The 21,369-nt window shown below is 37.8% G+C and overlaps 1 protein-coding gene across 11 annotated transcripts in view; it reads right to left on the minus strand.

Moving 5' to 3' along the window:
* Positions 1–303: 303 nt before the first annotated feature.
* Positions 304–21,369, minus strand: part of OSBPL1A (oxysterol binding protein like 1A) — a 333,490-nt gene continuing 312,424 nt past the window's right edge. For 10 of the 11 annotated variants that reach the window (XM_007487597.3, XM_056823805.1, XM_001362403.4 and 7 more), the window contains 4 exons: positions 12,363–12,479; positions 10,007–10,130; positions 8,527–8,617; positions 304–1,584 (listed from right to left, as the gene is read on the minus strand). In XM_007487597.3, coding sequence (XP_007487659.1) covers positions 1,482–1,584; positions 8,527–8,617; positions 10,007–10,130; positions 12,363–12,479 — 435 coding nt within the window. In that variant the 3' untranslated portion in view covers positions 304–1,481. Of the gene's footprint in view, positions 1,585–8,526; positions 9,739–10,006; positions 10,131–12,362; positions 12,480–21,369 lie in introns of those variants that run through there. The other variant, XM_056823807.1, reaches the window with a different exon arrangement.

Raw genomic sequence — 21,369 nt, forward strand, 5'->3', positions numbered from 1 at the left:
GTATTTTATAAACTGATTCCCCAACTAGAAGATTAAATATTCAGACCAACATTTAAATTCAACTGTAACTTACCTATTTTATATTTAATTCACATTTAAGTTACTGGGATGAATATGTTTTTACTACTAACAAAATAGAATTTGGTATCATTTGACTCATTAAGGTTACATTGCATGCTTACAATACAGCCAGTACTGCTGGGTACTCTACAGGCAGGGTAACTATGGGGATGAAAACAAAGGACAATAGCAAAAGTCCTGTTAGTAAAAGGGTATAGTTTAAATTTTAGAAGAAACCACACATTTTTGGAATGTTCTAAAGTCTTTATTTAGCAGCAGTTAATTTCTTTTATTATAACACCTGTTAACTTTAGAGAGCAATTAAAACATTTTGCAGGAGCTACTGAAGCACACTCCTAAGCTATATTCCAATTTAGTGTGTATAGATATATGTATATATTTATGTGTATATAAATACCACGAGATTTATTGTACCCCAATTAAAGGGGTAAAGCTACTGTACAATAGGTCTCCATACATATCTTAAGTACACAAGTGCCTAGCAGACTTGAAATGCACAAGACCTCCTCTTTTTAATATAGTTTGATAATTACAATACATACACGTGTACAATTTAATTTCTCCAGTAGTATGTACCAATGGAACTTGACATTTAAAAAGGCCTGTCATTTTTTAATGGTTGACACCCTACAATTTCTAGTTAATTTTTGAGTTACAAGAAAAAATTAATTTCTTAGGAATATATGTTTTTGATTCAGATTTGTATAATTTAAATTTTTTTTGATGCTTTAAAATCAGACTGGTTATAGGAGAAGGTGAAAGCAAATTCAATACACTGCACTGAAGTGAGTAAAACATAAAATAACTTGTCTTAACATTACCACTTTAATCCTTGAGAAATTGTAAATCAATAATACTTATTCTCAATATTCTGGACTCAAGAGAAGGGAGGATAAGGGGTAAAAAGGAGAGAATTAATATAAAGAAAAGCTATCTTATTAATGAAGTAAATCTTTACAAAATGCCATATCCTTTTTTATGTTTGACCACATGAACATTTGGGTGTATTCTCGAGACTCCTATTTTACATTTATTTTATTAGCATAAAAACTTTCCCTAGAACTTGCTTTGCAAATCCAACTTATTTCCACAAACCTAGAATCTGGTTGGGTAGCAGAAACAGCCATGAAACTCAGATTCTTTAACATTCTGAATAGCCCACTGTCCCCTATAAAACAAGATCCCAAGTGAGTGTATTCAGGTAGCAAAACTATTATTTCCCCCAACTCTTTCAGAACCAATATCAGTCACCACATTACTGCTAGTTGTATGAAATGCAAATTTTCACGGGCAGGCTTTCCTTTCATTTTTTTAGATGAATAAAAACAAACAAAAAATCCTTTAGAAATACAGACTTTAAGACTGAGTTTGTGTATTAACCAATGGTCCTGACTAAATTTTTAATAAATGTCAGGCAAATTAAAGTAGTTTCTGTCCCAGTAGCTGCCTGAGTAAAGCCAGTCCTGTGCTCCGTTGTAGGGATTGGGCCCTTGATGGAACCACCTGTCGGAATAAAAGGAGGACAAGGTTTGTGAGGGAAAGACTTCAAAAAGAAACACTAAACTGTAGAATTCAAAACTGCTTTGCTCTGGATCCAGATTGAAGCTTAATTTTCACAAAAGCACTGTCTTGAAAAATCCAGTGATACTGTTCACCCTGATTCAAACAGACCGTGCTTAGAAATGGATGCAAAGGTTTTATTTTCAAGAAGTGAAAACAGGAACAATTTTTGTTTTTGTTGTGAAGAGTATCTGGATAAACATGTCAGGTAAAGTCTGGTAAGTGTTTCCTGCAAAGCATATTTGAATAAATGGAACAGCATAGCAGCATGCAGATTAACTTCTTGCCAAAACAGAACCACCACAAGCAATAAATCCCCCAAGTACAATAAACCAGCATTGGCATACAGGAATCCCCTACTGTTTCAAAGCATTTCATTGGCTTAAACTTGTCCTTTGTTCTGAGAACAGAGAAATGGAAGTTTATGAATAAGTTATCTGAAGAATCGGTACCGATTTCCTCCTTTTAGAATGGTGTGACCATTATAAAACCAAGAGGGATAATAACCCAGTTGAAATGGGAACAGGATTACAGATACACAATGCTTGAGAGTTCAGTTTATGTCACTAGTAGTACAGTCAATCCTGCAGAGAGGCCAGAATGAATGGCTTTGCTTCATTTGTTTCCACCACTTTCCCTCTCCTTAAACCCACCTACATGCTATTAGGCATCATCATAACCAGAATTCACTGAATGAAAATTCTAGCTAGGAATAACCCCATTAAAATATAACACACCCAAAAGACCCTGACAAATGAAGGGTTTAAAGCAGATGATTATGCCTTTCAGCTCTAAAGTTGTACTCTTATTTCATTCTGATGTCATCCTAAGGGTGATAATTGTATCTGTTTAGAGGAGATATTTTCTTTTTTATTTGGAAAAACCTACATTTTGGAGGCATTAGAGTTGGTCTACTTTCTCTTAGAATTTGTATTGAGATCTGCTATGAACAACTTAATTCAGAGGTTAATAATAATAGTAATATCTCTCAAAATTTCTTCAAAACTTTTAAAAAACAACCCCAAAATTCAAGAACAAAAAGTTGAATGACATTTGAAACAAAGTCCCAAAATGACTTCCATAACATAAATGAAACAACTAAGAACCTGCAGCTTTAGGTTAACTATCTATAAGCAGGGATGCACCGTCATCCTTTGTCCAACCTGATACTTAATCTTGTAATTGCTTTTTTTCAGAAAAGAAACTATTGGCTCCCAGATATCTGAATGGGGATATTTGTTGCCATTTTTTTTCAGTCCCAATGTTTGCCTCCTTTGGCTACTCAGTCTGTATCTGTTTCTTTTCCCTTCTTGTCTGGGCTCAGGAAAGGCAAATAGATTTCAGGCAACTACAATTAATTTCTGCAAATGTTATAAAGAAGGTACATTTTCTGTAGGAAAGAATAAAATCCCATAGTGCAGAAATTGTGTATTATCTGTTCTTCCTTTCTAATTAGGTTGATTATCAAGATTAAACTATGGCATAAGTACACAATAAAAGAGAAGCATCTACCTTCTAGGACACTTTCACCAACAAATCATGTGCTATTATAAAAATCTATTTCATTTCACTCAGCTCTGAGTTTGCAAAGAATAAAATTAGGTCTCATGTGTAGATAAATTTGTGTTTAAAAACTCTATACAATAGAATACTTCCTATTTTGATTGAAGGGAATTTTCACAAACACATACTCTTGGGAATTCTCTCTCCACAAATCTTCTCTCTCTCTTTCTCTCTCTCTCTGTCTCTGTCTGTCTGTCTGTCTGTCTGTCTGTCTGTCTGTCTCTGCCACTTGCATCAGCATCAGAGGACTTACATGTCCTTTTTTCTATATGAAGAAATAGATACAATAAAGAACTGAATGAAAGTAGTTTTCATAAAGTTTGCAAGAAATAAGATTGCTTCACAGGCACCTCTCCTATGGTGATATTGGTGAGGTAGTTTATGAAAATGAGTAAATTGAGAAGCAATAATAACAAGGAATCAGAAAATAATAAATAAAACTCTGTAATTGTTTTTATTTACCTTACCTTCTGTTAGAATTAATACTAAGTATCTGTTCCAAGGCAGAGGAACAGTAAAGGCCAGACAATTTGGGTAAATATGTCTTGTCCATGGTCACCCAGCTAGGAAGTATCTATCTGAGGTTACATTTTAACCCAGGACCTGCCATCTCCAGGCCTGGTTCTTTATCCACTGAGCCACCTACCTAAAAGTCTGTAGTTATTAAAACATAATGAATCCATAGTGCCTGAATTGCCACTGGATTCAAAATACCAGGGTGCAGTTTGAAAATATTCAGGTTTTTTAAATCATCAGTAAACACTTAATCAATACATATTGACTGTGTGGTATATCATAGGCAGAAGAGGCCTTCAACAGTCATCTAGTTTAATCCTCTAATTTTAGAGATGAGGAAACTGAGGTCCAGAGATGTTAAGTGATGAGAGTGATGATAGAGAGACAGAGAGAGACAGAGAGAGAGATTCCCCTAAAAAAGATGGACAGATGGTCAAGGTTAAAGGGAAAAATGGAATGTAGAGATGGAGAACAATGGAGAACAACAGAACGGATAAAACCTGTACCATAAGTTTAAAATACTTTTAGGTCAGTGCTAAAAGACTGATTAAGTGACAGGCATGGTGCTACCAGCATTATTTGAGACTAAACCAAACTGATTTCTTTTAAAATCTAACTTTAAATTCCCTTTGGTGACAACAAAGAAACATATGTAGCCTAACAGAAATTATTCAAGAGTAATTCTTACACCATGTGACTATAAAGTGCAAAGTACTTTTATTGATTGGTAGAAGACAGTGAAAGTGTTATCCCATTTCAGCAAGATTAGTTTGTCTGCAACTAACTTTTAAAAACCCTAACTGTGGCTTCAGCATAATGTGTGTTCTGGGATGTTGTGGATAGGAAACTTAACATTAAGTATACCTCCTTAAAAAGAAGTCACATAGCACAGATATAGACTTATAACTTTCCTGTGGATACAGTTCACCTTCTGGCTTCCTCATTACTAAAATTGCTGTCTCACATCCTTATTCAAGCCTTGGAAAAACAGAAGAGGCAGCATAGAATAGAACGAAGCATCACTGATGAATGGAAATACTTAAAAGTATCATAGAACTAGAGCTGGAAGAGATTTTAGAAGTCATTTGACCAGGCCCCTAATTTTACAGAAAAGGAAAATGAGGCCCAAGAAGTGTGAAGGATTAGGCAAAGGAGACCCAAAAGACTTTCCCCAGCAGTTAGATATTCTGCCAGAGGAAGGGTGCTCAGGAGGGACACATCTTCCTTTTTTTTCTGTGGAATCCTACTGTACCAATTGGGATGGATAGCTTTAGAAAGTAGTGGGTTCTTCCTCAGTGGAGAACTTTAAATAAAGGCTTGCTAACCAAGTGTCAAGAGAAGTTGCAGGAGGGTTTATTGTTCTCTTATGGGTTGGCCTGGATAGATAATCTGATGCCCCTTCCAACTCCGAGACTCTTTGAGACACAGTTCTGGCCATGGCATTCCCCTGCTCAAAAAGCTTCAATAGTCCCTGCTGCCTTTGGGATAAAATTGAAATGTCTTGGTATTGAAAGACTTCCATAACCAGTATTCATTGTGCCTTTCCTGACCCTTTCTCATTGTCCATGTTCCTTTCTACTGGCCGACTCAGCATCCTCTTTGTACTCTTTCAGACTTCCCATTTGTTGATTCCATGTTATCCCCTTGCCCCCAATCTAGAATGCACTCTATCCTCCTGCAGCTTCTATGGAGGCTAACTACTCTCAGGTGGGCCTCCTAAAGAAAAGTCTTTCCTGATCCTCTCAGCTGTGTGCCCTTTCTCACTCCAATTATCGTGCATTTTTTAATCTAAATTGTCATCCTCCCCTCCCCACCTTGGGGGTGGGATTTTGTGCTTTGTGCCTCCAGATCCTGTCACAGTGATTCCCATCTAGTAGGCACTAAACATGTTTGTTGAATTATTCATTTCAGATATCCTTTTAAAAAAGAATACATTTTAAGCTAAAAGGCAATGAAGCTAGTTCCCCAAGTGGAGATTTTCCAGAAATGTTCAATATTTAGGGTACTCTTTAATCAGCTTTGCACAAAAGAAGAATTCAATTTGTACTTATCTATTCTCTTAGTCAAAGAAAGGATAGTGAAGTGGGGAGAAACTGAGAATAACTGGCTTTTAAAAGATTCATGCCAAAAGCAGAACTTCTCCCAAATCACAGAAGTTACTGAAGAAAGCCTCAGCACAGCTGCGTTTGCCAAGAGTCCTACCATTCTGGTTTAAAACAAGGGGCACAGTTATACTCCAGATCTCCAAAGGAGAGGGAGCAAACACACTCTACTGCTTAGGCCTAGCAAAATAAAGCACTTCAAAGAGCAAGCAAATCAAAGTCAAGGTCATTGCAAGCAATAATATATCACCCAACCTGGGACCCTGTGCCATGGGGTTTCTTCTGTTTTAAAAAGGAGAGGGGTAAGGGGAAAGGAAGGCAGATTTGCAATGAGACATATTCAATAGCCACATCCAGCAAAAAGGTATTGAGGGATGCTTTGAATAAGACCTTTTCTTCCTCATGATTGAATGCATCCATCCCCAAGGATCAGAAATTTCCTGCAAGTTGATCTGGTTAAGCTCTTTTGCTGTAACTCAGTGGAGGTATCAATGAGTATCGTGTAAATCAAGGTCTAAGGTTTGCCTAATCTCTGAACTTCTGCATAGCTATTAAATGTCCTGGGCCATGTGACACAGGTTTGTGTAACTGCTATTAGCTCATGCCTCTACCATGAGTTACAAGACCCGAACTCAGAGATTCCCCTCCATGGGAGCCCCACGAGTGGGGGGATGGCAGGGAGTTGGGGAAGCAAGGACAGAAAGGAGAAAGGAGAAGATTCCTTTAATGGATGCCTATCATTTAAAAACCTTACTAAGTCTCGTATCACTGGTGCCCATTGACAATATTGGTTCAGACCTGTGGTTTCAATTGTGTAGAAACTCTTGGTATGGAACACTTGCCCCAAACGGGTCAGCCGCTGTTCTGCAACTTATGGCCTGAAGAGTTTCCAAGGGAACTGAACAGAAATGACTTGCCCAGAGGTCACAGAGTCAGTCTGAGCCGGCGATGACCCTCAAACCCAGGTCTCCAGACCCCAAGGCTAACAGTTTTTTCATACTCCACACTGCTTCTCGATAAAACTTTTTATTCTATAAGAGTGTCAATGCTGTTATATAAGGGCAAAAGTACTCAGAATTGTCTCAGAAGCATAATACTCAGGATGGCCTAAGTCTGGTTGTAACCCTTTACTTCCTCTATCAAATCTCATGTATCTAGCAGTTATGTTCCCAAAGCCCACCTGGTTTCTCTCAGATAAACTCTGCCCCTATTATTCCTATCTGGAGTTGATCAGTGACTAGTCCCAAAGCAGGCAGTCTCATAAAGATCTGGCCCTGTTCTGTAGGTGCGTGGACCCAGTGATCTTGGGTGCAACAAAGAATATTCATTGATAGTAATGACTGACAGCAATGTCAGCTTGTCTCCCTCATTTTGGATGGGCTCAGGTTTGGCTGAGCCAAGTCTATGAGACAACTAATTCAGTTTGACATCTTAGCTAGGCCTGGGGCTGAGCCCAATGCTGTGCCTCTAAATACAGTTGCTCGTGGTGTATGCTCCAAGGCTTTTTATTCATGGTAAAGTATCTCCCAAACATGAAACACGACACAAGGACCAATGTACACATTTTATGAAGTGAGATAAAAAAGAAATAAGTAGAAACCGAAGATTTGTCACCATGGGCTGTCTTCTCTCTGAAGACACAATACCTACATTTAACTGCTTGGAATAATCCATATTCACATATATACTTTCTGCCTAGCATTTGGTCTTAATGTTTCATGCGATTCTGGGATCAAGCTTGCTGGAATTGGATTTCCAATCATGACATCAGGGAAAATGTTCTGGTAACAATTTCTAATAATTGAACTTAAGGCTTGTTAGTCTCATTGGCTACAACTGACAGAATGCAAATGAAGAAGAGACAATGTACTGTATTAGCCAAACAACAATCACCAGTTATGTGTTTGCTGTTAAGTCTGACTGACTACAAGCCCTGGATTTATCCTCCACCTTAAATTATTCTCAATTTGCAAACATTTGTTTTAAACTAGGCATTTACTTATGACTATCAGTATTCCCAAAAAAGCCACCTACATTATCTTTTCCAGATAATGGCCATTTTTTATGAGCTAGGGAAAGCTATTAGAAATAATCTTTCTTTTCCCAAAGTCCCAAATGTGGACTTTTATGAGCATTTCCAAACTACCAGAAACCAAAGGAATTAGAAAAGAGAGAAGCTTAAAAGCTCAGGAAACATGTTATTCCCTCTTCCCTACATAAAACTGTATGTTGTGAAAGAATGGCTAACAAGTTGTGTGTCAAGGCAAATGTGACAGGTTTAGAGAACACTAGTAACTGGTTATTTTCTAAGCTGAGCAAAAATGGAGCTATAATGAGATAGAAATGTGGTGCCTCTGCATTCCAAAGGTCTCTGAGGGACCAGTCAGGCTTTTTTGCTAATCTGGTTCTGCTCTGCTGCTAAGACTAGGGAGAGGGCTGGACCTGTGATTTCACTGTTACAGGGAACTCCCAGGTGAAGAGATTCCCTCTACCAATGCCTTCTCTGCAACTCAGAGACTTAGAGATTTGCTAAGAGCCCTGAGAGGTTCAGTGATTTGCCCATAGTCACATTGCCAGGAGATGGCACTGGAACCCTGGATCTTCTTTGTTCCAAGGCTGGATTTCTAGAACTTTATGCACACTGTTTGGTTCTCATCTGCTAAAACTATCTGAGAAATGTATATACCCCCATATATATCCGTACCTTGTTTTCCAGTCCTCTTCTGACTTGGACCTATTTTTGCGGGCTGCCCTTTGTTTTTCCTCTAGTCTTTTCTTTTCTTCACTAGCTTGATCTAAAAAAAGAGAATTAAAAACACAAGCAACTTGCCACAGTTTAGAGTTTTGATAATTATGATTATGGATGATTTTGGTGTACTGTATCTAGATTAAGGTTTCATATTTTTGGACAAGCAGTAGCAAGGTATGAAGTGCATCCAAAGTAGGGAGAACTTCAAACCATGTCATAGGAATTTAGTTAGAGAAACTGGGGAGAGTTTTCTATGGAGAAGAGAAGAGCTAGAATAGAGCATGACCTTAGAGATCATTATATAAGATTGGAGTTAGGTTTTTGTTGCTTGGCCCTAATGGCCAGGATTAGGCCAATGAATGGAATCAAAAGGGAGGCAGATTTTACTTCAACATAAGGTATACAGCCCCTCCCAATCAGAGCCACATAAATGGGTGTGAAATATAATGCACACACCATCAGACATGGTTGATGCGTTAGTTTTGCCAAATTGTTTTTTTTTACTCTTTTAAAATCTTTGGTATAAACAAAGGCTCAAGAAGTTCATATAATTCAGAAATGAATTTTCTGTAAAAACAAAATACAACAATAAAGTACTAAACTAAAAACTTTAAAGCTATCAGTGAAGGGAATGGAGGGTTTCAAAAGACAGTAAGTTCCTTGAGCACTGGAGACCATTGGCCAAAGGCTGGATGACTGCTTGTTGCAATGCTTTAGGTAGAATACTTGGTTTGGGCAAGGGCTGGACCAGGTGTCTTTGAGGTCTCTTCTGGCTGCAATTCCAAGATTTATTCTAAGGAACAGACCCTTCCTGTGTCCTTAAAATAGGGCTGCCAAAGGAAATACAGATAGTCCCAAAATATATTACTTTCAGGATCCTGCAATTTCCTTGTGTGGATGCTCCTACTCTCAAGCCCATTCCCATGTAGGAGTAGATTTTTATCAGTTCCACTGTCTAGAAGAATTCATCACCTGCTGCTCAACCTCAAAGTAATGAACTTTAACTCCTACCTTAACAAGGCTGGTCCTTAGATACAGAATTTGTTGATGGACCCATACTGGAATTCTTTCTAGGTTGACAGAACTTCACAATGAACTCATACCTACTAGCACAGCTTTTAACAATTAGGATTTGGAGAAGGATTTTAGTAGAGGCTTAATAATGTTCTGAAATAGTAAAAAATTAAACTGGAGATGGCAAGAATGCAGTTTACTAATTTCCTTTGACTTATATCCTAATTACAGTCATATGAAATGTATTTGATGATCAAGTCACATTGATAATGAATAATTCTATAAATAAACAAAGTCCACTTTAAAGTTGGAGAATGTTTTTAAAAATATCATAATTACACTAAATACAACTCTGACTCTGAAGAAATACCTAGGAGAAACAGAAAACAGCAGATCCCTACTAATGCAAATGAATATTTACCTATTTCTCCATTCTCCATTGCTCTTATATCTGGTCGTAACCTGCAGTCAGTCTTAGGGATCACACTCTCCATTTCTTTGTCTACTTCATTCAAAACCATAGCAAAGCTAGTAAAGTTATACATCTGAAAAGAGGAAAAATGCAAAAGATTATGCATAGCAAGAAATATCTATAAGGTAAAATGACAAGTCTCTAGCACGAGATGTTTCCTTAGACCATATGAACACCTCCTCGGTGAGAATGTTAAATCACAGAACATATCACTAAGTTTCTTAATTAAATCTAAAACACTTAAGGATGTCAGATTCAAAGAGATCTGAGGTGTCTTCCTATCCCCTGGATTATGCTCAGGGCTTGGGATATAAGTGAATATTTGATGAATGCTTATTGATAGATATACCAAATTCTTGACCTAAATCCCCTGCCAGAGAATAATAGTTGAAACTTATGTATTGTTCTAAAGGTTGTCAAAGCCATTTAGGGAGAGAGGGGGAACAAGCATTTATTAAGCAAGCATGTTGGAATTATGTCCTAGCGCCTTGCAAATATTGCTTTTATCTGCACAATTATCTTCATCTTATGCTCAGGAAACTAAGGCAGACAGAAGTTAGGTGACTTGTCCAGCCACAGAGATAGTAGGTGCCTGAGGCTAGGCCTTCCCAACTCCAGATGGGGCACTCTTTCTACTGGGCTGTAGCCCCCAGTAGTGAGAATGTGCCCCAGTAAAATCACAGCTATAGTTTAGGAATTGCAAAGAATGTAGTCTGCTCCCCAGCATGAGAAAAGCAAACTTCCCCCTTTTCCCCCCAAATACTAGATGTCCTGCCAAGAAAATTCCTGATACAGGAGTTCTGTGAGAACATACAGTATTCTATACAAAATTGGGTCATACATTGACATGCGGAATTGACGTTATACCTGTGATTTATTATCCTACAGAAAACTGTTTAGAGTCACTGAGGTAATCTAAATCCATTTTCTCCATCTTGTAAATCATTACTAACCATTGTTCCTGCAAAAAGCTTTCCTAATCCCTTAGCCTGCATCATTTCCCCTATAAAGTATGTACTCCAACTCATTAAACTTTGTAACCACCCAGCAAGAGGATGTCTGCATATCTGATCTGTCAGTCTGGCAGTTCGACCCTCCTGTAATCCCAGAATAATTTTTATCATTCCAGCTGGTGATCCCACAGGCAAAGACTTGACACTGGACCACATTATCATCATGTGACCCACATTCCTGTCTTGGAAGGAGGGGTTATTTCCATTTTATATTTGAGGAAAATGAGGTTCAGAGATGTTGAAGTCCTTGGTCAGGGTCCCACAGCCAGGAAGCATCTCAGGTGTAATTCCAAATCCAGTATTCCATCACTTTTTTCCTGCCCCCACCAAGTATACTGATAGTAATCAGGTTAAAAAAAAAATTCTTTCTTCTTTAGCAGAAATCACTCTCTAACTTCCTGGTAGCAGCTTGTTCATACGGGCTGGGTTGCTATACCTGACAAACTAGAGCTAGCTTTTCTTTTCCACTGGAAGGTGCAGGAGGCACTGGGAAAACACTCACAATTTTGACTGTGTTAGAAGAGAATTTCTCTCTCTATTAATGTCCCATTGTTTTACATCATCTCTCCGTGACCTGAAGGTCATTCACAATGACATGTGTGCACGTATAGACAAACCCTTAGAGAGAGGAAGTTGAGACCAACAAGATGGGAAAATGATCCCACAGGCACTGCCCTCCTGGGCGGTGCCAGGAAAATTAAGAAACTATGGTTGGTTCCTGAGATGTGATGTGGGAGAGCTAGTGGGTGGAGAAAAGAGCTTATAAGGTCAGACCAGGAGCCTGTTCATCTTCTGGCTGGAGCTTGGAACCTGAAGGAACCTGCGTTGGTGGGGATCTTCAATCCATCATGGTGGCCAATAGAGTAGTAAACTAAGCAACTCTCTTACCTCTTTCCTACCTTTCCCTCTTTTTACTATTACTATTTTGATATAATGAAGTTAGTAAAGCTACTAGCAGACTTGTAATTTAATTTTAACTATTACAACTGCCAGCCCCAAAGTACCTTTTCTACCCAGATACCACAGTGGGTGAAACATTGCTTTTTGAGACTCATTTATTGTCTAGTCTAGGCAGTGCAAATTCCCCTAGGAATGCTTACATGTAAAGGAATCAAGAGGCAGTGTGGGGAGGTAGCTACAGCCCTAGTCTTGGAAGGCCAGGAGACCTCAGTTCAGACCCTGCCTCAAAGGCATATTAACCATGTGACCCTTGGAAGGAAAAGTCACTTAAACGTCCCTGAACCTTCATGTTTCTGTGGGGTTTGGAGAGTATGCAGAAATCATGGTCTAACCTGGGCAGAATTGGGAGGCCTTGGAGCTATCCTCCAGAGCAAAACACTTCCAGGGATGACATGCACACTTTCAGAATCTGGCAATGGCATTTCATCAGGTTCCTCAGAAGTGCCCATCTGTAAGAAACACACAAATAAAATTTATATGCAACACACCTTTTAAAATTTTACCGTGGATTTGTCTAGTTTATTTTTTTAAAAATCCTTACCTTCTGTTTTAGAATCCATATGGCGAAAAAGTAGCAAAGGCTAGGGAATTGGGGTTAAGTGACTTGCCCAGGGTCACACAGGAGGAAGTGTCTCAGGTCAGATTTGAACCCAGATCCTCCCAATTCCAGGCCTGGCTCTCTATCCACTAGGCAACTTAGCTGCCCCTGATCTATACAGTATTTATAACTATTTCAAAAACTTTTACAAAATTAATTTGATAGCTTTGTAAATACCTTATATCTTCTAAATCTCTAGATTGTAAGCACCTAGAGGGCAGAGACTTTATTTTACTTTACCTCTAGCACACAGCAGATAGAAGGTGATTAATACATATTAATTAAAATGAAAACTAAATGTTTGATAAGCCAAGTATATATTGAGCAGCTCCTAGAAACTGCTTAGCTCTGGACTAGTTAATGGGTGGGACATTTGGACAGTGGAAGATAGGTTTGTGTGAATTAAATGTCCAGAGACCACCAAATCCCAGAGGTCTCACCTAATAGGGGTCACACAGTCATGTATCTTAATTTGCCAGTATGGCAGGTGAGATTCCTGACCTGCAGTAGTCAAGGGATGTGACATGTAGGGATTAATGGGAAACTGTGGCCAATTAGAAAATCTTAGGGGAGGGTTTAGACTAAGCTTAAGAAGCCAGTTCATGAAGCAGTCTGGCTCTACCATTTTGGGGACTTGTGAAAGGAGCCCTCTTTCTGGCGAGTTGGGGATTATCTATGTAAACCATTTCTGGCTAGTAGAGGTGAGCAGTCCACCAAATCCAGCTGCTGAATTCAGGAACAACAATGTGCAATCTTTGCTGGGGACTTATTTAAGTTAGAAAGGCTAGAATCCTTATTTCTCTCTTTATTTACTACTAAATACTTATAATTTTAGTATAAAGTCTCCAAGATTAATTTTTATTTATAACAGATTCTTGTCCAGGGAGACAGAATAACTACAACAATCACATCTCCTAAAACTGTCCCTTACTTCTCTTTTGGAGCACTTGGGCATTAAACACATACTGCTTTGTTTTATCAAATTTAACAAGTATTGATTTTCTTTTAGGCACCTTCTAAATACAAGATAATGGGCTTAAGTGTTTATTCTCTCCACTCTCAGCCATAAGTGATCTCTTCCTTCATGAATTTCTAATACCATGCCACTCTAATGGGAAAAGCAGTAGCTTAAGAATTAGAGAATTTAAGACAGAATCCAAATGTTCCTACTATTCCATCAGCAACCTTAAGCAACTCACCTTACTCCACATTTTGGAACTTAGATTCTTCTTTTTTTTTTTTAACTTGCATCTTCTGCCTTAGAATCATTACTATGTATTGGTTCTAAGGCAGAAGAGTGGTAGGGGCTAGGCAATGGGGAATAATTGACTTGTTTAAAGTCACACAGCTAGGAAGTGTCTGAGGCCAGATATGAACCCAGGACCTCCTGTCTCTAGGTCTTGCTCTCAAATCCACTGAGTCACCCGGCTGCCCCCCAACCTTAGATTCTTAATCTGGAAAATGAAGGAACTGAAAACTAAGATTGCTTTGTGTTTTATATCATATCTGGCCTTTCATGTGTTTTGATTATACAATTACTATATTTTATCCTAAGTCACAAAATATTAAAAAGTAAGAATTGTTTCTTCCATTGTTTTTGTATAAACATATAAGTATACCTGCCAAGTATTACCTATGTGACTTGGAGGAATGCATTTGACTACACTAGGCTTCAGTTTTCTTATGAAGGCATACAAAAATTGTATTTAGCTAAATAATAATGCTAAGTAACCATATATATTAAAAGGTGTACTAAGTTCTATTCAGTTAATACATATTAAAATAGTAAAATGGGCAAATATCATTAAAGTTAGCAACATTTTCAGGACCATTGCAATGATTTTACAAATTACACTGAATTTGTAATGGAAAAAGATTATAAAAAGAAAAAATATTTTAAAACTCCCAATGAGCCCCTATGTGTAACAGGAGTTTCATTTCATCACCTTGACGTATAGCTTAGGTGGGATAATTATCCCCCTCCCTACCTGCTATTGACTCATTTTCCTTAGTCAGCCTCATGGCAAGGTTTTAAGGTGATTAAAAGGGATAATCTGATATTACTTCCTTATTAATTTATAAAACCCGAACATCTCTTTCATTAATCATTTAGTTCTGAGCTCCTTCCCTAGTTTATTAAATATTCTTTATTTAATGAAAAGGAAAACCTCTCTCCTAATAAGCTTTTACCTCATCTTTATATATAAAGCCCCCAACCTCCTAGGCTTAATTAAACATCAGGATTACTGATTATACTACATATTGAGAATAATTAAGAATAAAACTTAAACAATTATTTATAATGATCTAGAACAGTTGTGAGAAAGATTACAGCCAGTCACCTTTAATCATCACTATAACTACTGACTTTCTCGATTGTAAAATATAGTCTGCAAATTAAAATCTCTTCTCAAAAAAAATCTTTTCACGTTTCTTAGCAAGATCTCAGGATAGTTTTCTTCATTTTCTATCAGTGTTTAACTCATGCAGCCTTTCTTCAAGTCAGCAAGTTAGTCAGTCAATAAACATTTACAGGTATTTACAGGGTGTTATGCCCCCATAATCTAGAAAATTTATGTAAATTTTTTCTGTCCTCCCTTCATACTAGAGAAGTCTGTTTTTTCCTTTTCTTTTATGGAGTATTTACTGAACCTTATTGTAAAATTTGGATTATGTACTTGGTCATAGGCTAGGTAGTTTCTAAACCTTCTCTGTATTGTCTATTGGCCGACATGTTTTGTCTATGGTTTCCACAAAACTGCCTCCAAAATTCCCATGTAATTTCTTATGATCCTCAATATAGCAAAACTACCATGGGGAAAAATGATTTGGAAAGGATACCCATATTAAGCTCCTACCATGTGTCAGGATCTGTGCTAAGTGCTGGAGACACAATGATAAAAGGACAATCCTTGCTTCTGAAGAGCTCACAATCTAATGTGGGAAATAATGACGTATAAACCACATACTAATATATTTATAGATATATAGATAGGAAATAATCAATAGTGGGAAGCCATCAGAATTGAAAGAGGTTAAAAAAGGCTTCCTTTTAGGAGGTGGAACTTTAGTGGGGATTTGAAGGAAGACAGGAGGTGGAGATGAGGAGGAAGAGCATTGTAGCCATGGGGGGGCACCCAGTGAAATTCCCAGTCATGACTCTTGAAACACTCAGCCTCTCAAGATTTTATCCCTTCCTAAAGATGTAATACTGTGTAATTAGAATTTTCTCCCCAGGATTCTCTTTCCCAGCATCCCATTTGCATATTCATGCTGCACACTAACGTAGGGAAGATATAAGTTTTGTGTAGCAACTCCCTCACTCTCTACTCCCAGGAATGTGGCTGTGGCAGTTGGGTGAGTGCCAGGCAGGGAAGTTACTCACATGGCCATACTTAAGTTTTGTACTTTTTTATTTTATTTCTTCTATTTCAAGTGATTATAATAAATCTTACAAAATATAATACTTGGAGTTACTGGATATTCATTTAAGTTTAACATTTTTGGTGACACGAAATATGGAGTTTAGGACCCTTACTCCTCTCTGAGTATATTAAAACCATGTTTCTCTCCTGCCCCGCTTTTTTGCCTTTCCCCTCCAGGGAACTATCTTTGGAGTTTTTCCTGGTGGTGGGGACCGACCCACAATGGGATCTGGGTAGTGCCTTCTTCACCCATTGGCTTTTGCTTGTGGAGCTTAGGCTAGGGCTCCTGGCTAAAACGGATTAAGTCACTTCCCACTGTAGCTCATGCCCATCCCTCCCATGGCTTCCACCAGTGCCCATGCTGTTCCCTTGCTGCTGTCTCCGACTTCTGATTAAATTTGTCCCTTTCTTATAATGAAAAGGAAGTGGAAAAATGGACACACAAATTTAAAGCAAAATTGATAAATGAAGTATGGGTATCATCTGAAGGAAAATCCCTACTCCCTAGAAGTTTTTATCACCAAATTTGCTTATCTATTCACAAAAAATGGTCAGTTTGGTACTCAGGATATTGCAGACCTTGTTAAAAGAGTATGGATAGCCTCTGACATAACTACCAAAGCCTCTAAAAAGTGTGTGCAGCCTGCCAAACCTGCCTTTTGTGGCAAAACTTTTGGTGGGCATCTGTAAAGGATCATTTTAGCACAAATTGATTTAATCACTATGCCAAAAGCTGGACAGTAAAACTTTTGTGGCCTGAATAAAGCATAAATAAAATGGCCTGAAGCATTTCCTACTGCTTGAGCAACAGCGACTTTTGTTGCCATGGTGCTCTTAAAAGAGATTATTCTTCGCTTTGGCCTGCCAGCACAAATTGATTCAGACAGAGGAAATCATATTATTGATTCAGTTTTGTCTCAGATTTATTCTTGTTTGGGGATCACTCAAAAATTCCATATACCATCCCATCCCCAGAGCTCAGTCTAGGTTGAGAGAATGAATAGAGATCTTAAAACTGATTGGCAAATTATGTATGGAGACTCATTTAAAATGGCCTGAAATTCTCCTCCAGCCCCCTTTATCTTTGAAGCAGGCCAGGGGAGATCTACATATCTCACTATTTAAGATGCTTTTTGGACATCCCCCTATGCAGGCTAAGCCTTTCTCTCCTACATACACATCATTACTAGGGGGAGATACTTTACAGGTTTTACATATCAAATTGCAAGAACTCCATGAATCTGGAGATGCTGTACAAGCAGGACCTATAGACTTCTTGCTCCATGACCTACACCCAGGTGACAAGGTGTACATAAAGAACTTCTAGCACACTGGGGGAACTCATCCTGTCTGGGAAGTTTCATTCCAAGTCCTCAACCACTCTAACAGCTATCAAAATTGGAGAAAAGGATTCTTGGATCCAATGCTCACATGTAAAGTGATTACTTTCTATAGATAATGAGTAACTGTATCCTGTCATATTTATTATATTGGCTGATTTGTTTATTTTAAGATTTAATTTTGGGTTTGAGTTTACATATTAATTTAATCTATAATATTCTGTTATACTATGTCACTTTCTGATACTATGTTTTGGCTGTTAGCTATATATTCTGTTGCTCTGTCCTTATTTGTACCATCCTATGCCTGGACTGGAGAAAATACCATTATAAAAATCCATAAACTGGTTGGACAAAACCTGTATTAGTACAGAGAAGTTGATATGCTCTTATGATTATGGGAATTTTGGTACTTCTTTGAATGTGCATTAACTGCTGTACTACTGTTTTAAAAAGCTATTTCTTGGTGAAAATCATGTGCACTCACACTGTGGATCATAGCCAAGGTAAAAAGGAAATGGATCTTATTTTTGGGTGAGAAACATTTGTATTGTGGCTCTATGTGGCTTACACCTTTTCATGGAATGTGAAGCATATATTTTTGATTTTTTAAACATTTTATTATTGTTTTTCCTTGTGTATACAACAGAGTATTTGAGTTTTCTTTTTTACTCATTTTTTTTTGTACTTGAAGCACATGTTACCAGTATTAATGCTTTTTTTTTTTTAAACCCTTGCCTTCCTTCTTGGAGTCAATATTGTGTATTGGCTCTAAGACAGAAGAGTGGTAAGGGCTAGGCAATGGGGGTCAAGTGACTTGCCCAGGATCACACAGCTGGGAAGTGTTTTTTTTTTTTATTTTAAACTAGGATAAAGTTTAAAATGCCCATTAGTCCTAATGTCAATGCATACCCAAAAGCTTTAGACTATGGAAACTTGCCATTGATTGTTAAACATTATGGGATTTTGATTAATGATTGTGTCTGATTTTAGGAGAAGGCATCATAAAAGAGCCAGTGCACAGTGCCAAGGAGCACAAAGTTAACCTGCACAGTGCCTAGGAGTACAAGGTCAAGGAGGCCAACCAATCCCAGTGGGATTGATGAGATTCTACTCTAAAACAGGGGGCTTGAACTCATTTTGGGGTTTGAGGAAGCAGCTATTTGACCATGTTATTTGGCCATGCCAGATCCAGACTTCTACCAAGTACTTCAGTTTGGCTGCCATTTTGGCTCCCCTATCCCTAAGAGCAAAGGTAAAATCAGACCAGGGAATATTTCCCTTCTGCTTCAAAATCTGTTCCTTTTTTACTCTCACTTTTATAGTATGGGAATTTTCTGTAGTCCTGGCTGCTGATTGGGTAAATGCTACATTGTTATAATTCCTACTATAGACTTATGGGACATAAATCTCTTTAATCGGGCCCTGATTCAAGGACCTGTTATGGGCTTATTCTTCCTTACTTAGAATTTTTACATATGAGACTTTGATATTTTATGTTTCATCCAGAAGTTACTTTTTTCTCTTTTTATTTGTTTTTTTAATGTTTTTTATTTTCTTTTGACAATTGATTCATATACCTCATAACTCACCCATGTATCTCGGGGTGAACTGTGTGTTGGTCAAATACAATCCTCAGGGGGGATTGTATTATTATCCTAATGCAAAGTTTAAATTCTTTTGAGAGTATTTAGGATAAGAAACTTGCTACTTCCCCAAATTAAGAAAGTGAACTATTTGGAGAAGGCACAATAAAGAAGCCTGCAGAAACCACACACTACACCAAAAGATCCAGAATGAACTTTGGGATGTAGTGAATTGAACTGTGGGGGATTGAACACATTTATTTTGAATGTACACTCTTATGCTAACGGGGATTTCTCCCTAATTGGCTTTTTGTCAATGTGCCAGCATCATTGTTTTTGTTCTCTCTTTTTTATTCCTTCTTATCCCCAAATTATTGCAATTTCCCCTTAGAAAATACAATATTGTATGTACCTCTAGTTAAAAATCTTTAGAGATATAAGTTGGTTATGTGTACCAATTCATTGGGGAAACTAGATATGTAAATCTGGGAGATTTCTTCATGCTCATTTCCCAATGGCATCACAGAGTTGGGGACTGTGTAATTGGAATTTGTTCCCCAGGACTCTTTCCCAGCATCCTATTTGCATATTCATGGTGCATACTAATGTAGGGAAGATATAAGTTTTGTGTAGCTCCTTCCTCACTCTCTGCTCCTAGGAACGGGCTGTGGCAGTTAGGTGAGTGCCAGGCAGGAGAAGTTTACTCATGTGGTTATACATTAAGTTTGTATGACCCTGGGCAAGTTTTGTACTTTGTTCCTTTATTTCTTCTACTTCAAGTGATTATTAATAAATCTTGTAAAATATAATACTTGGAGTTATTGGATATTAATTTAAATTTAACTTTATGGAGATCTCCCTTCTTTGTGGGAAAAACTATTGAAGCTGGAGCTGCATTTATAAAAAACAGGGGGATCATATCAAATGATTTCTAAAGTCTCTTCTAGTTCTAAAACTCTAAGGACAATGACAATGATGATGAAATTAAGACTATAAATGATTAAATGTCAGAAAATAATAATCTTAAAGATGTTCAAAGGTAGAAAAAAATAATTACAACCCTAGAGCATTTTTGGAAAACCTTATAGCATTGTTAATGTAGTCCAATGTGTCATTTTGTTTTGCTAAACTATTTTTCTTTCCTACAAGGGAGGACTCTTTTTGGAGGGTGAGTTAGTTATTATAAAATGATAGGTGGTTGTTCTTTTTCCCCCGTTCATTTGCAGCTTTTATTTTTCCTTACATAATGACATGTTGGGCATTATAATTCCCAACTCTTAGGATGATATACAAATTTTGGTATTCTGTCATGTGAGACAAAGTACAAAATCTTATATAAATGAACTAGTTGCACAAATTTACAGTTTGTGAATGAAAACACTTTTGTGACTCAAGGTTTAATAGCTTAGTTCCATGACTTTGGAGGAAATCAGGGGGTTGAGGGAATAAAAAACAATTATTTTTTTTTAGTATTATATATAAAGTGGCATCCCTTTCTTATTTGGACATTTTTGTTTATTAAAAGGGGCAGAAAAATGGCATTTGTGTGAAAACCTGAGAGAAAGCAGCTTCTCAGAACAAAAGGTTTTACTTTTTACCCTCTGAATAGTTCTTCCTTATAGGAAAGAAAAATAGCATAGCAAGACAAAACAATAAGTAGGACCATATCTAACAGTGCTATAAGATTTTCCTTGCTCTAGTCCAGTAATGGAGAACCTATAGCATGGGTGCCAAAGATAGCATACAGAGAACTCTCTGTGGGCACCTGGCTACCCCAACCCCCCACTCCTAGAGTTCTTTATTAGAAAGGACTTGGGCAGAACTGTGCCCCTCTCCCATGCCTGACATTTTTTTACAACTGTAACCTTCTGTCCAGCAGCCAATGGGAGCACACAGGGGGTAAGATGGGCAGCTCACAGGCAGCAGAGATGGAAGGGAGCAGAGTGCTTGGGCCACTCTCCTCCTCCCTCTACACTCACTATGGACATTCCTCACTTCAGCCACCCCTCTGGCCAGCAGCCCAATGGGAGTTCTTCCTCCCTCTTATAGGGTAAGGGGGAGGCAGGGCAAGGCACTTGATAAGGGGTGGGTGGTGAAATAGAGAACATAAACTGAGGGTATGACTTATTCTTTTTTTCCCTTTTGCATAATTCAATGCCATTATTCTCTCTATACTGGAAAAAAGTTTTCTAGGAATGATTTGATTTCCTTTACAGACTTTTTCCGCATCAAATTCTTTCATCTCATTTGCAATTTGAGATGTTATTTCCATAATTTCTGCCTCATAGTCTTTAATCCGGCTCTGCCTTTCTTTTACTTTATTACAATGGCTATCATTCATAGAATCAATTTCTTGCACCAATTTCACACTATTTCCCAAGTTTCTTGTA

The sequence above is a fragment of the Monodelphis domestica genome, chromosome 3, assembly GCF_027887165.1.
Source record: "Monodelphis domestica isolate mMonDom1 chromosome 3, mMonDom1.pri, whole genome shotgun sequence".
Classification (NCBI taxonomy): domain Eukaryota; kingdom Metazoa; phylum Chordata; class Mammalia; order Didelphimorphia; family Didelphidae; genus Monodelphis; species Monodelphis domestica.